Source organism: Hypanus sabinus, chromosome 6 (genome assembly GCF_030144855.1).
Source record: "Hypanus sabinus isolate sHypSab1 chromosome 6, sHypSab1.hap1, whole genome shotgun sequence".
Lineage (NCBI taxonomy): Eukaryota > Metazoa > Chordata > Chondrichthyes > Myliobatiformes > Dasyatidae > Hypanus > Hypanus sabinus.
Genome location: NC_082711.1, coordinates 20,399,531 through 20,416,138, shown reverse-complemented (window position 1 = coordinate 20,416,138; position 16,608 = coordinate 20,399,531). Strand labels below are relative to the sequence as shown.

Here is a 16,608-nt window from a genome sequence, read left to right as displayed (position 1 = left end):
TGTTCTTCTGCACACTACTGTTGTAACATGTGCTTATTTGAGTTACTGTCATCTTTCTGTCAGCTTGAAATAGCCTGGCCATTCTCATTTCGCCTCTCTCTGTTTTGACCCACAGAACTACTGCTTTTTGTTTTGTTCTTTTGCACCCTTCTCTGTAAACTCTAGAGACTTGTGTGTGAAAATCCAGGTAAGCAGCTTCTGAGATGCTCAAACCCTCTGGCACCAACAATTACTTCACAGTCAAAGTCACTTAGATCACATTTCTTCCCCATTCTGATGGTTGGCCTGAACAACCACTGAACCTCGTGACATTGTCTGTTTGCTTTTATACATTGAGTTGCTGCGATATTATTGATTGATGAGATATTTACATTGTGTACCTAATGAAGAGGCCACTGAGTATACTTTTGGGGAAAGTGAGCATATTTGGCTAGAATATAGGGAATTATAGTCAGTGTTAGTCTACCAAGGAGGCTGTTTTTATTTTGTATGTTTTTTTGGAGGGGAAAGGAATATCTGGTAATAAATGGATCCTTCTCAGATTGGCTAGTTGTAACTAACAGGGTACTACAGAGTCAGTGCTTGGAATTCAGCAATTCATGATCTATATCATTGCTTTGGGTAAGCGAACTAAATATTATATTTCCAAGTTGGCTGATGATGCACAACCAGGTGGGATTGTGAGTGAAAGCAGAAGTTTCACTCACAACACTTCCAGGAGATAGAGAAAAACTGCATGAGTTGGCAAGAACACAGGAGAAAATTTGAGGTTAGTCATTTTTGTATATGGAATAGCAGAGTTCAAGGGGACTTGGGTGTCATGTGCAAATTATATAAAACCAACATGCTAATGCAGATGGGGATTAGGAAAGCAAATAATGTGTTGACTATTATGACAGGATTTCAACAGAGAATTAAAGTCTCAGAGCAATTATATAGGGTCTTGGTAAAACCATCCCTGGAGTAACATTTCTTAAAAGCAGATGTGATTTGCCATGTTCAGGGATGATTGGTTTGCCGTATCATGAGAGATGAAGTAAATTTGGCCAGTATTCTCTAAACTTGTATTAATGATGTGGCTAAGGAGACCCAGTCCTTCTATGTCTGATTGAGGGATACTGGAAGATGAGGGAGCCTGGGACCAGGGATTATAGTTTTAAGAATAAATAAGAGAGCGGTTTCCTAACAGTGGGCAGTGATTCTTTGATACTCTCCACTCGAGGACCCTGGGGGTTAAGGCATTAACTTTGTTGAAAACTGAGATCGATAGTTTTCTACATATTCCAGGAATAAAAGGACATAATATAATGAAGGAAATTGTGGTTGAGGTTGAAGAAAAGTATTTTCATTATGAAATAGATTTGAAGGATAAATGGTCTTTTATTCTTCTTGTTATCAGACAACTATGGAATGTTCATCTTTTTACATGTAAAATTTATGAAAACTGTTGTCCAACGATTTCTCAAATCAATACTTACAATTTTTTTAATGAATGCTGCTTTTTGGGAAGCAAGTGAATTGATGAAGTTAGTTGTTCCATGGAAAATATGCTATTAGATTTTAAACCTGAAAAATTGATATTTTGCAAATTTGTGCCTTTGGTCTGCTGAATAGTTCATTAATAAATATTGGCATTCTGTGGTTTGCTTCCATTATTGCATTTTCACATTTGACTGATTAGAGCTCTGCAGAATGAACATACCTCCTCAACTGACATCTGTGAGTATTAAAGGTGTACAGCATCACTAGCATCCAAATTAGGTGTTTATTAAAGGTATGCCATCTTATTTTTATTCATTAAGTGCAGTTGAAAAATGATAGTTTAGAGCTTACTCTCTTCTTTTGGCTTTTTCATGGACCACTAGAATCTATTTCTGATAGTACTTAAATATCGCTACTATTCTAGATTTTGACCTAGCACCAAGATGTTGTTGGAACCACAATGACATGTTGAAGGCTACTTATAAAACTTCTGTATATGCCTTTTCTGAATCACTCACTGCAATCTGTAGCCTCTAATTTTCCTTCAAGCAGCATACTTTTGAACCATCTTAATGAGCTTGCGATTTCACAATCTTTGGAAAGACTCTGGGCTTAACTACCAAACATGCAGGTATAGCACCTTTATGTCAATGAAGGTACATCGCCATGGCCAGAAGAGAAGGAGAAGGGGAGGACTCCAAGCCGGATTCAGACACCTAGAAGTTAAAGTTCCTTTCCCCAGCATAAATGTATCGTCACTGGAGAACAAGACTGAGGGAAGTAAGGAATTGAAGTGTTCAGTGTTTCACCTGGACATGACTCACTCTGGATACATTGGTGAAACCTGAAGACTTCTTGATACACAGGATGGATCATGGTGGGGGTCTGTGTTTTCTGATGATCTCTTTGTGGTGCTCAACATTGCACTCTTGTTTCCCCAGCCTGGAACATGATTAAGGAATCTCCATGATCCTGACTGTGGTTTACCTACAGCCAAACACCGACATTAATCAGACACTCGAGATATTGAGTGCTGCCATCACCAAACAAGAAACAGCCCACCCTGATGCATTTCAAATCATAGTCGAGGATTTCAGTCAGGCTTATTCAAAGAGATCTCTGCCCATTTATCATCAGCACATGACCTGCAGTACAGGAGACCCAATACACCCAATCACTTAAGGCAGCCTTTCTCAACCTTTTTGCCCCAGAGCAACCCTTGAAATAATTTTCAGGTCTCAAGGAACACCCTGCATAATAATTATTAAATCTACAGCACACGGTACATTAGCATGACTAGTAAGTTGTAGATATAATAATACAAAAATAATTGCCAATGCTCTTTTGAGTAGAGAATAAATTTTTAACCAACCTTTCTTGAAAAGAAACAGATAATTAAGCTCAGCTTACCTTTCTTGAAATTAATCACTTTCTTTCCCTTTCCTAAATTTTAAAAACTCATGAAGCAAACATAATAAACTTGTTTTTTTTTTCAAACATTCAGTTTCCTTTTAAATCCAAGAATCCTGTCACTTAAAGTCAAAACATTTTCTCCAAAGCCTTGCAGAGATTTGTTCAACTGGTTCATATGATGAAAAATACCTGCTAAGTAGGCTAGTTTCTGCAGATACTCTTCATCTTCAAAGCACTCAGAAAAATCTGACCTACTGTTTTCTTGGCAAGTACCCCTGCAATTCATCTTTCACCTTTGTTGAGAACTCTTCCTCTGCTAAGCCACCAGATTTCTGTATGTAGCAGGTGATTGGTGTGCTCTTTGTCCAGATTTTCACATTTTTTTTAACATTCTCAAGTGAACTGGTCTTTGTTTAATAAAGTAACCATTATTGTAGCATAATTCAGAACTTTTTTTCATTTCATCTCCCAAGAGTTTTTGACATCAGCGTCTCTCTGTGAAGAAAGCAGTGTGTTGTGAAAACATCAGGATTTTCCCTTCTTATTACATGAGAAACAGAACCTCTCATGTAGCCAACCAATGATAGGGCACCATCAGTACAGATGCCAACACAGTTCCTCCAAGACAGACCTTTTGTTTCCAGATATGAGAGCAAAGCATTAAATACATCTTGGCCTTTGCTTGTTTTGGCCAGCTCTTTTCAACAGAAAAAATTTTCTTCAATTTTACCATCATTTAGAAATCTTACAAACTTGGATCACCAGTCCATGTAAAACCCATTATTAAGTAAGTAGCTGTCATTGTAAAGGTTGACTTTTTTTGTGTCAGTTTTTGCACTACTGCAGTGAAATGACTCCAAAGATTGTAACTCTTCATCATTAATCTTATCAGAATTGTCCTTAGGCCTAGGCTTAGAATCCTTCTCTTCCATCTCACATGTCCTCTTCAAAAATCACCACATTGGACCGTATTTAGAATGAAAATTTCCCTCCAGTTTTGTACTACACAGGTAGTGTTTCTTTATACCCATAAGTCAGTCAGGCATATTAAGGGAAGTTGAAGATAATTTGTTACCGTCCTCCACTCTGTGCAATAAAATGCTCACCAATTATAAACAGCCTCCCTATCTTGTATCAAAAACTGAGAATAGACTCGATCAAATAAACATGGTCCTACTATGCTAAGAGACCTCTAACAAGATTGCTAAATGCTCGGGCACTGCCCACCACTGTGAGCACCAGCATTGCGTGTTGCGTGAAGTTCAACACTCAATGTTTTTTTTGAATCATGATCTCTTGCAGAACCACGGTGAGAAACCCTGACTTAAGGTAAAGGAACTCTTAGGACAGGGAGAAAGTAAATTCTGCCATAGCAGTATTTCGGTGGAGTAAAGGAAATTACAGTAGTATGACAGAAGAGTGGGCCAAAGTAAATTGGAAGGCGATGCGGACAGGGATGACAGCAGAACAACAATGGCTTGAGTTTCTGCGAAAAATGAGGAAGTATCATTAGGAGGGAAAAATGAAATATGAAAGCAAACCAGCAAACAATATCAAGGTGGATAGAAAATGCTTTTTCAAGTATGTTAACAATAGAAGAGATGAGAGTGGATATAGGCCCACAAGAAAATGAAGTAGGAGAATATAATAACAGGAGACAAGGAGATGCAGAAGAACTAATTGAGTATTTTGCATCAGTCTTCACTGAGAATTACGTCAGGTGTTTAAAAACGTGTGAGGGAAGAGAAGTGGGTGCAGTTCATATTACAAGGGAGAAGGTGCTCAAAAAGCTGCAAGACCTGAAGATACATCTGGACCAGATGAACTGCACCCTATTGTTCTGAAAGAGATAGTAATAGAGGCATTAGTAATGATCTTTCAAAAGTCATCGAACTCTGCCATGGTTCTGGAGGACTGGAAAATTGCAAATGTCACTGCACTCTAAGAAAGGTGGGAGGCAGCAGAAAGGAAATTATAGACCGGTTATCTTGACCTCAGAGGCTGGGTGGATGTTAGTGAAAACTGTTCATGATGAAGTTATGGAGTACTTGGTGACACAGGACAAGATGGGACAAAGTCAGCATGATTTTCTTAAGGGAAAATCTTGCCCGATGAACTTGTTGGAATTTTTTGAGGAGATTACAAGTAGGATAGATAAAGGGGGTGCAGTGGATGTTGTATATCTGGATTTTCAGAAGGCCTTTGACAAGGTGCCACATATGAGGCTGCTACCAAGTTAGGAGCCCAATGGTATTACAGGAAAGTTACTGGCATGGTTAGAACATTGGCTGATTGGTAGGAGGCAGCGAGTGGGAATAAAAGAAAGGCTGCTGAAGACTTAGATTAGGAGACGGGGCAAGAAAGTGGCAAATGAAATACAGTGTTGGAAAGTGCATGGTCATGCACTTTGGTAGTAGAAATAAATGTGCAGACTATTTTCTAAATGGGGAGAAAATCCACAAATCTGAGATGCAAGAAGACTTGGGAGTCTTTGTGCAGGACACCCTAAAGGTGAGTTTGCAGGTTGAGTCAGTGGCAAGGAAGGCAAATGCAACGATAGCATTTGTTTCAAGAAGTCTAGAATATAAGAGCAGGAATGTGTTGCTGATGCTTTATAAGGCACCCATGAGGTCTCACCTTGAATATTGTGATCAGTTTTGGGCTCCTTATCTAAGAAAAGATATGCTGGCATTGAAGAGCATTCAGAGGAAGTTCTAGATAACTACAGGATTGAAAGGGTTATCATATGAGGAACATTTAATGGCTCTGGCCCTGTACTCACTGGAATTTAGAAAATGAGGGGGGATCTCATAGAAACCTTTCAAATGTTGAAAGGCTTACGCATGGTAGATCTGGAAAGGATGTTTCTTATGGTGCGGGAGTCTAGGATAAGAGGACACAGTCTCAGGATAGAAGGGCTTCCATTTGGAGCAGAGATGCAGAGAAATTTCTTTCGTCAGAGGGTGGTGAATTTGTGCAATTTGTTACCACTGGCAGCTGGGGAGGCCAGGTTGTTGGGTGTATTTAAGACGGAAATTGATAGGTTCTTGATTGGCCACAGCATCAAAGGTTACAGGGAGAAGGCTAGCAAGTGAGGCTGGGTGCAGGGGTGGGGGTGTGGGTGAAGGATCAGCCATGATTGAATGGTGGAACGGACATGATGGGCCAAATGGCCTAATTCTGCTCCTATTTCTTATGGTCTTATTACTGCTATACTATGATCAGGAATGCCTATCATTCCATACCTAGGCAGCATTTCATGAAAGCTGATCACTTGGCTGACCTTTTCCTACCTGCGTACAGGCAGATGCTAAAGAGGAAAGCTCCAGAGATGAGGACAAGAAAGAGGTGGTTGGTTGCATGAAGCAGAGGAGTGGCTATGGGACTGCTTTAAGTTGGTGGACTGGGCCATGTTCAAGGACTCATCAGAGGATCTGAATGAATATACCCCAGTTGTCACAGACTTTTTAAAAACAATCGGAGTGTGTAACCACAAAATCATTGAGAGTCTTCCCCCAACTAGTAACCCCTGGATGAACCGTGAGATCTGTCAGTTTAGTGGCATTCAGGTTTGGTAACCAAGGAGGATACAAGAAGTCCAGTTACGATCTCTGGAAAGCCATCTCGCATGCAAAGTGACAATTCTGGGCCAAACTTGCATCACTGAAGGATGTTTGACAGCTGTGGCGGGGGTCGAATGCTATTACCTCTTACAAAGTGATAACAAGGCATTGCTTCCAGACGAGCTCAATGCCTACTGTGCTCACTTTGACTATCAAAGCATAGGGGAACCTTCACAAGCTCCCACAGCCGCTGGTGATCCTCTGAGTTCAGTCTTTGAGACCAACATGAGAATATCTTTCAGGAAGTAAAACCCATAGAAAGCATCCAGCCTAGATGAGTTACTTGGCTGAGTACTAAAGACCTGTGCTGATCAACTGGCCAGGGTGTTCACGACTTCTTTAACCACTGCTTTGACAGTCTTAAGGTACCCACCTGCTTCAAGCAGACTTCAATTAGACTGGTGGCTAAGAAGAACGTGAAAACCTGCCTCATTGATTATCGTACAGGAGCATTTACATCCACTGTGATAAAATGCTTTGAGAGTTTGGTGATGAAGCACATCAACTGCTGAGAAGCGACTTGAATCCACTCCATATGCCTACCAACAAAGCAAGTCCACAGCAGCATTGGCTCTTCACTCAAACCTGGAATATCTGGGCATCAAAGCTGCATATATCAGGATGCTGTTTATTGACTGAAGCTCAACATTCAATACTACCATCCCCTCAAAACTAATCAATAAGCTTCAAGACTTTGGCTTCAATTCCTTCTTGTGCATTTAGATCCTCTAATTCCTCACTTGCAGACACTAGGCATTTCAGATTGGCAACAACATCTCCTCCATGGTCTCCATCAGCACAGATGCACCACCAAGGTGTGTGCTGAGTCCCCTGCTCTACTTGCTTTATACTTACAACGGCAAAGCTAAGCATTGTTCCAATGCCACATTTAAGTGTGCTGACAACACCATTGCTGTTTGCCAAATTGAGGGTGGTGACAAATCAGCATATGGGTGGGAGATTGAAAATCTAGCTGAGTGGTGCCCCAACAACAACCTCTCATTTGATGACTGCAAAACCAAAGAGCTGATTGTAGACTTCAGGAGGAAGAAACGGAAGGTTCATGAGCTAGTCTTAGTCAAGGAGGCCTAGAGGGTCAGAACTTTAAATGCCTCATTTTTTTTTCCATTTAAGAGGATCTGTCCTGGGCTCAACACAAGTTCCTTTATGAAGAAGGCACAACAGCTCCTCTATTTCCTTAGAAGTTTGTGAAGATTTGGCATGACATTTAACACTTTGACAAACTTCTATAGATGTGTGATGGAGAGTATATTGATTGATTACATCATGGCCTGGTATGGAAGCATTAATGCCCTTGGACAGAAAATCATATAGAAAAGTAGTGGATATGGCCCAGTCCATAATGGGTAAAGCTCTCCCCACCATTGAGCACATGTACATGGAGTGCTGTCTCAGAAAAAGGGCAGCCCACCACCCAAATCATGCTTTCTTCTCGCTGGTGCCATCAGGAAGAAGGTACTGGAGCCTCAAGACTTGTACTGCTAGGTCCAGGAACAGTTATTACCCCTCAGCCATCAAGCTCTTGAACCAGTGGGGATAACTTCACTCAACCTCACTTGCTTCATCATTGACCTGTTCCCACAACCAATGGACTCACTTTCAAGGACACTTCATCTCAAGTTATCAAGATTTATTACTGATTTTCTAAAAATCTTATTTATTTGCAGCTTGTTGTCTTTTGCACATTGGTCGTTTGTCCATTCTGTTAGGTACACTCTTTCAATTATTCTATTATGTTTATTTTATTTACTGTGTACACCTGCAAGAAAACGAATCCCAGGTTGTACATGGTGACCTGTACTTTTATAACTTTGAATTACTCATGAACAACAGTGTATTGAAGTCAGGATGAAATTTTACACTGAGGTAATGGTTACTTAAAGTAAATTGCTGTTGACTCTTAACATTGAAATTTTTAAAAGTAAAATGCTGAAAAGAATCAGCATAGCTAAATGTTTGGGAACAGAAACAGATTTGAGGTATAAAAGGGATAAAAATGGGGGGGGGGGGGGGGAGCTGAAATTGTCCTGCTCAGCCTAACAGTAAACATGGAAAACTGGGTCAGAAACCCTTCATCAGATCTGGGAAAGTTAGTTTTCAGTCACAGAGAAGGTAGAGCAAAGAGAATATCTCTAATAGATTGGGAGTAAATAAGTAAACATATATAGGAGCTAGAGGAGTAATTAGGATCAGACTATACTGTATGTAATTTGTTGCTAATAGCATGGCTATGGAATGTGCCCAGGAAGTCAAGCTGTACTGATAGTAAAAGAAAAACTGAGGCAAAATGACCAAATAGAGAAGCTAGAATTAGAAGGTAAGGTGTTGCTTCTGTTGCTTCAATTGGGCTTCTTTGTAACAGTACAAGAGACCACTGACATCTCACTGTGGTTATTGGGAATGGCTGAATTAAAGTAGCAGTTAACTGTAGCTCAGGGTGGCTAGTGGCCACTAAGTACAGGTGCCCCACGAAGTGATCAACCTATCTGTGATTGGTTTCTACAATGTATAGGAGACTGTGTTGTGAATACCAAGTGCTAGGATGGAAGAAACGCAGATGAACCCCTGCTTCAGATGGAGAGACTGTTTGTAACCCTACATGGTGGGAAGAAAGAGATGAAAGGGCAAGTGTTGCATCTACTGTGGTTACATAGGAAAATTCCATGAGACATGGAGTAGTAGGGAAGGATGAAAGAGTAGACTAGGGATTTACAGTGGTGCTAGAAAATTTGTGAATCCTGTAGAATTTTCTCTATTTCTGCATAAATATGACCTAAAATGTTATTAGATCTGCATGCAAGTCCTGAAACTAGATTTTAAAAAAAGAACCCAATTAAATAAATAACACAGAAGACATTATACTTCACTTATTTATTGAGAAAAATAATTGTATATTACATGTATTTGTTGGATAATGTATGTGAACCTTTGCTTTCAGTAACTGGTGTGACTCCTTTGTACAGCAGTAACTTCAACCATGCATTTCCGGTTACTGTTGATCAGTCCTACACATCAGCTTGGAGGAATTTTAGGTCATTCCTCCTAACAAAACTGCTTCAACTCTGAGGTGTTGGTGGACTTCCTTGCGTGAATTGCTTGCTTCAGGTCCTTCCACAACATCTCAAAAGGATTCAGGTCAGGACTTTTACTCAGCTATACCAAAACATGAATTTTCTTCTTTTTAAACCAGTTTGTTGCTGACTTTTGTCTTTTGGATCATCATCCAACTTCTATTAAGCTTCAGGTGATGGACTGTTATCCTGACATTCTCTTGTAAAATGTCTCAATACAATTTTGAATTCATTGTTCCTCAATGATTGCAAGCTGTCCAGGCCCTGATGCAGCAGCCCTAAACCATGATGCTCCTTCCACCATGCTTCACAGTTGGGATGAGATCTTGCTGTTGGTGTGCAGTGTCCTTCTTCCTCCAAACACAGCAATGTGCATTTTTGCCAAAACATTCAACTTTTGTCTCATCTGTCCACAGAGCATTCTCCCAGAAGCGTTGTAAAACATCCAGGTGGTGTTTTGCAAACTTGAGACGATTTGTGAATTTTTTTTGTTTTGGAGAGCAATGGTTTCCTCCATGGTGTCCTTCTATGAACACCATTCTTGTTCATTTTTTTTCATAGTGGATATATGAACAGAGCAAGTTCTAGAGATTCCTTCAGGTCTTTTGCTGTTATCCTTGGGTTCTTTTTCACCTCCTTGAGCATTAAATGTTGTGCTCTTGGTGTGATCTTTGCAGAATACCAATTCCTAGGGAGAGTAGCAGTAGTTAAGAGTTTCTTCCATTTGTAGACAATTTCTCTTACTGGACTGATGAACATTCAGCTCTTTAGAAATACTTCTGTAGCCTTTTCCAGCTTCATGCATCTCTACAGTTCTTCTCAGGTCCTTTGAAAGTTGTTTTGATTGCAATATGGAGTACATAAACAGATCTTTCTTGATAAGAATAGGCTTTGTCAGTAACCTGACGTTGTGTGTGTGTTTTTATAGGGCAGGACACCTCTACAACCCACACCTCCAATCTCATCTCATTGATTGGAACATCTGACTCCAAATAGCTTTTATAGAAAGTATTACCCCAGAGTTTCATATACTTTTTCCAAAAAATGCATGTAATATTGGATCATTTTTCTCAATAAATAAATGAACAAGTATAATATTTTTTGTGTTATTTATTTAATTGGGTTCTCTTTACCTAGTTTTAGGACTTCCTATGGCTTTAGGACTTACCTCTGCTCGACAAATCCCATGGCGTTACAGGAAAGATACTGGCATGGACAGAGGAATGGCTGACAGGCAGTGAGTGGGAATAAAGGGGCCTTTTCTGGTTGGCTGCCAGTGACTAGTGATGTTCCTCAGGCGTCAATATTGGGACCACTACTTCTCACATTGTTTATCAATGATTTGGATAGTGAAATTGATGGCATTGTGGCAAAGTTTGTGGATGATATGAAGATAGGTGGAGGGTAGGTAGTGCTGAGGAAGCAATGGGATTACAGCAGGACTTGGACAAATTGGGAGAATGGGCAAAATGACAGTTGGAATGCAGTATTGGGAAATGTATGATAATGCATTTTGATAAAAAGAACAATAGTGCAGACTGTTATCTGAATGGGGAGAAGGTTCATACATCAGAGGTGCAGAGGAACCTAGGAGTCCTTGTGCAAGACTCCCAAAAGCTTAATTTATTGACTGAGTCTGTGGTAAAGAAAGAAGATGCAATGCTGGCATTTATTTCAAGGGAAATAGAATATAAAAGCAAAAAGATAATGCTGTGCCTTTATAAGACACTGGTCAGGCTGCACTTGGCGTATTGTCAACAGTTTTGGGCCCCACATCTCAGAAAGGATGTGTTGTCATTGGAGAGAGTCCAGAGGAGGTACATGAGAATGATTCCAGGAATGAAGGGGTTAACTTATGCGGAGCGTTTGGCAGCTATGGGCCTGTACTCACTGAAATTTAGAAAAATGTGTGGGCATCTCATTGAAACATATTGAATATTGAAAGGACTAGATAAGGTGAATGTGAAGAGGATGTTTCCTATAGTGGGGATATCCAGAACTAAAGGGGACAGCCTCAAAATTGAGAGGCAACCTTTTAGAACAAGAGTAAGGAGGAGCTTTTTTTATTCAGAGAGTAGTGAATCTATGGAATGCTCTGCCGCAGTCTGCAGTGGAGGCCAAGTCTGTGGCTATATTTAAGATGGAAGTTGATCATTTCCTGATTGGTCAGGGCATCAAAGGATATGGTGAGAAGGTGTATAGGGTTGAATGGGATTGGGTTTCAGCCATGATGGAATGGTGGAGCAGACTCGATGGGCTGAATGGCCTAATTCTGCTCCTAAGTCTTAAGGTCTTATGGACTTGTGTGAAGATCTGATCACATTTTAGGTCATATTAATGCAGAAATAGGGAAAACTCTATAGGGTTCATAAACTTTCTAGCATCACTGTATGAAATGAGTATTCCTTTGAAACACTGAAAAGGAAGGGGAGGAGAATGCATGTTTGGTGGAATCTTGCTGGAGTAAATTCCAAGGAATAATTCATTAAATGCAGGGTCTAGTAGGGTGGACTGGTGGAGATACGACTCTACCAAAGGAGATGTAAAATGCTTCTTCCCTCTGCTAGTATGCAGGTCAGCCTTGGGCAAGGTGTAGTACCTGTTTAGTAACCCCCTCCATCCCCAATCAGGGTCACGTGAAACCATGGGAGCCCGTGGTGGATGGTCGTATGAGCAGCTGGTGCATATCACAAGTCCTGGCTATGTGTCCACTGATGACAGCAGACAATCCCTGAGGAGTATTGATAATGGCTTGGGTCGCCCATCTTGTAAAGACACTGACCAGAGGTTAAAAAAAGTTCTTAAAAAAATTGTTGAGAACAGTAATGGTTAAGGGCTCTGCAAACTATGATAAGACAGACAGCAACTGTTCAGGAAGATGGAAAGGTGTTTTAGAGACACCCATCCAGGAAAACAGATCATGAGTTCGTGCCCAGAGAGACCGAATGACCTTATCAGAGTCAAGGTGGGAAGGAATATAATTAAGATAGTTGTGGGAGTCTGTGGTCTTACGGTAGCTATCTGTTCTGAAATAAGAACACTTTTAGGTTGATTCCTGATTTCTGAAGACAGTAGGCTGAAGTATTGTTCATCAAAGCTGTATAATCTTCTTAGGAGTTCAGCGGTGTCTGCTTTTATTGCACTTTTTGTCTTGAGTGGTAGATATGGCTCTTGTGGGCATAACTAGTTACCTGTACAATGTAGTCAATATGAGCTTATAAATGAAGTGCAAATAATGCCACCAACACACTATGTTTATATTGTATCAATTACAATTTCAGTTACTAGTCATTACTTCTATCTTCTGATCCATTTGTCAAAGTAATGTATTGCAGTTAAATATTTATTGAAGTAGTTTGAATCCTATACTTAAGAATCAGAGTTAGGTTTGTTATCATTGATGTACCATATGTTGTGAAATTTGTTTTATGGTCACAGTACCGGAAAATCATCCAATTACTGTAAGTTACAGTATGAAGTAAAATAAGTATTGCAAAAGAAGAATAGTGAAATAGTGTTCATGGGTTCATGGACCATTCCAGAAGAGGAGCAGAGGGGAAGAAGCTGTTCCTAAAGCACTGAGTGTGCATCCTCAGATTCCTTTACCTCCTCCCAGATGGTAATAATAAAAGGAGTGCACATCGTGGATGCTGAGGATCCTTTATGACAAATGCTTCCTTCTTGAGGCACCAGCTCTTGAAGATGCCCTCACTGTGATGGAACTGTTTGAGTCTATAAAGCTCTGCAACCTCATTCAGTCCTGTCTGTTGGAGCCACTATACCAGGTGTTGGTGCAACCAGTCAGAATGTTCTCCATGGTACATCGGTAGAAATTGGCTAGATATTTGTTGAGTACAGAAGTTGGGATGTAATGCTAAAGTTGTACAAGGCATTGGTAAGGCCAAATTTGGAATATTGTGTGCAGTTCTGGTCACCGAATTATAGGAAAGATATCAATAAATTAGAGAGAGTGCAGAGACGATTTACTAGGATGTTACCTGGGTTTCAGCAATTAAGTTACAGAGAAAGGTTGAACAAGTTAGGTCTCTATTCATTGGAGCATAGAAGGTTGAGGGGGGATTTGATCGAGGTATTTAAAATTTTGAGAGGGATAGATAGAGTTGACGTGAACAGGCTGTTTCCATTGAGAGTAGGGGAGATTCAAACTAGAGGACATGATTTGAGAGTTAGGGGGCAGAAGTTTAAGGGAAACACGAGGGGGTATTTCTTTACTCAAAGAGTGATAGCTGTGTGGAATGAGCTTCCTGTAGAAGTAGTAGAGGCCAGTTCAATTGTGTCATTTAAGGTAAAATTGGATAGGTATATGGACAGGAAAGGAGTGGAGGGTTATGGGCTGAGTGCGGGAAGGTGGGACTAGGTGAGATTAAGGGTTCAGCACGGACTAGGAGGGCCAAGATGACCTGTTTCCGTGCTGTGATTGTTATATGGTTATATGGTTATATGTTATATGGTTATATTCCCTCGAACTCCAAACGAAGTATAACCTTTAAGTATACTTTGACTTAAATTGTTCAGAGCTGTTCAAAAAATGTATTATCTGCTTGAATGCTCTCTTCTTTTGGAAAGTCAGATATACTTTGATGTTTGTTTCTCTGGATAGCTATCAACTACTTTAAGGTGCTTACTCACTTTAGGCTGTATACAAGTGATTTTCCAAGTATCTATGAAGCAAACTTATTCTTGCAGGAAAATAATGAAGTGATAGTAGAAAAATATTTTTACAGGGTTTTAATTATATATTTTTCCATTTCTCATCCCTCATACAACCTTCAGTCAAATCAAATCAATTGTCATTCAATACTATACAATACCACTCAGCCGGGTGACAGCATGTTTCTCTGGGGCCAAGGTGCAAAAACAAACATTCAAAATAACAAGAATGGAAAAAAAGAACATAGTCACATAAGGAAACAAATTTTTAGACCAAGTTCCAAAGTGACAGTTCCCACAGATTGATGGTTCCTGACAGTCCAGCCTGTAATTCCACCAATCCACCACTGAAGGGCAGTACCAATGGGAGCAGCCACCCCTGGATGCCACTCTACAACGCAAGCTCAAGGACTGGGTCCCAGACCTAGCTACAACCGAGGCGATACTGCTGCCTCACCACCAAACAACTGAAACATCAATCACTGCAGCAATCAATGTCCAACAGGGTCTTGAGATCATAAAAGAAATGCCCAAGACAATCACTTACAGTTTCACTGCACACCGCCTTCGCACCAGTTGAAAGGCACCAACTCCAGTGTCTCCGAACAGCACACTGCAGCATGGTCTCTACACAAGTCAGCTCTTCCGAACCCAAATTAGCTTCTTCCCCCATCCTGATGGACCTGCTCGGATTACCTGCCCTGATGGCCCGATTCGACTACCCCAACCCACTGACTGGCTCTTGAGATGCTCCGGCCAGCTTCTCTGAACAATGAGTAGCTCACTGATGCAAAGGATCTATGAAACAGATAGTTATTGGAGTAAAGAATAGTTTTATTATGTATAGAAACACATTTACCAAGGGGAAAAAGCACCTACAGTTGGCCCCTAAGATGCTGGTGTGTGTATACACACTGCCATCTTACTGGAAGCACCATCACTATCTTACAGGACTACTTCCCTTTCATGAACTGATGCATCCTGCCTGGCTGTTGAGAATATAATGGATTTTTTCTTGAAATTACTAATGTAAAAGATCATTCTTTGTTGACGTCTGCACAAGTTAATCCCTTTGACGTAACCTCCTGAAGTATGTAAGTATGTAACACACAAGCAAACGTGACTTTGAATCTCAAGATGACTGATTAAAACAATGGAAGAAGTTGGGATTCTTTTACCCATTGCTATCTGCTGGTCTGGCTCAAGTTCAATATGGGTTGTTGTTTTCCTAACCAGCAGTTAAGGTGGTTTGCTGATAAATTTATCAGTTTGCAAGCTCAAGCTGTGAAAGTATGTGAGATATTCAAGAGTGACTAAAGCTTAGAGACCTACTTCTCCTCTTCCCTCAAATTATACATTCATACCCACCCCAAAAAGAATAAACTTACAGAATAGTGGGGAACTGTTGTTCACTAGTATAAACATTGGCAATGGCAGCATTGTCTTTCAATCAGACTTTGTCAGTAACACAAACAGTGGAGTAGTGCTTATCCTGAAAATCATATGAATACAGTCATCTGTTTTGGCAATACCTAAAGGACAAATTTTCTTCCCTTGAATGCAGTTCCCAGACTCCTCCACCTTTGTAAACACAAGCTTTGAGAAACTTTTTAATATTTAAGTTTACAAGCATGACCCATTAAAAAGAGCTAAGATTGATTCAAGAATCACAAATGCAAACAGCAAATGTTTGAGAAAAAATCATTTATTTCAGTTTGATTTCTCTACCATTATTATTTTCCATTGATCCTTTAAAGCATTAACTTCGAAGAAGTTTATGGTAATACTAAAGGTAAACATAGCTAATTTTAATTGTTGACAAAGTTGCATAAACATCAGTTATTGACATGTTTCATTTTTAGTAGTGGGAAAGGCAAAGTAAGTTGTCAAGTACTAATATTTGTCCTGCAAAGTATTGCAGATACACTGTATTCAAAACAGGACTCTTCTGAAGTGTTATTTTCAATAGGGTCGTGGTGCTGGCTTTCCTGGAAAAAAGAGACCACGTGGAGGAGGACATCCTGGTCGAGGAGTTAGAGGCAGATCGAAACTGAAAAATGGCATGGGTGCTGTTATAACACCAGGAGTAAGTATTTATGTTATATCTGTATCTGAATTTAAATATATTTTATTTTCTTTTATCTGTATTGCATTTCCGAGAACCTGACAGTTGATTATTGGTGGTATCAGTTACTTGCCAATTTGAACAAACAAACACTTGTACCTTTGTTCAAGTAGGGAAATAAGGATAGTCCCAGAAACTATAGGCCAGTAAGACTCACATCAGTAGCAGGCATGCTTTTCCAGAGGATTTCTTAAGCATAGGG

The 16,608-nt window shown here is 40.1% G+C and overlaps 1 protein-coding gene across 3 annotated transcripts in view; it reads left to right on the top strand.

The window, feature by feature from the left end:
- The window catches only part of kmt2ca (lysine (K)-specific methyltransferase 2Ca), a 479,075-nt gene that overhangs the window by 277,731 nt on the left and 184,736 nt on the right, over positions 1 to 16,608 (top strand). For all 3 annotated transcript variants that reach the window (XM_059971838.1, XM_059971840.1, XM_059971839.1), the window contains one exon: positions 16,251 to 16,367. In XM_059971838.1, the coding sequence (XP_059827821.1) occupies positions 16,251 to 16,367 (117 nt within the window). The remainder of the gene's footprint in view (positions 1 to 16,250; positions 16,368 to 16,608) is intronic.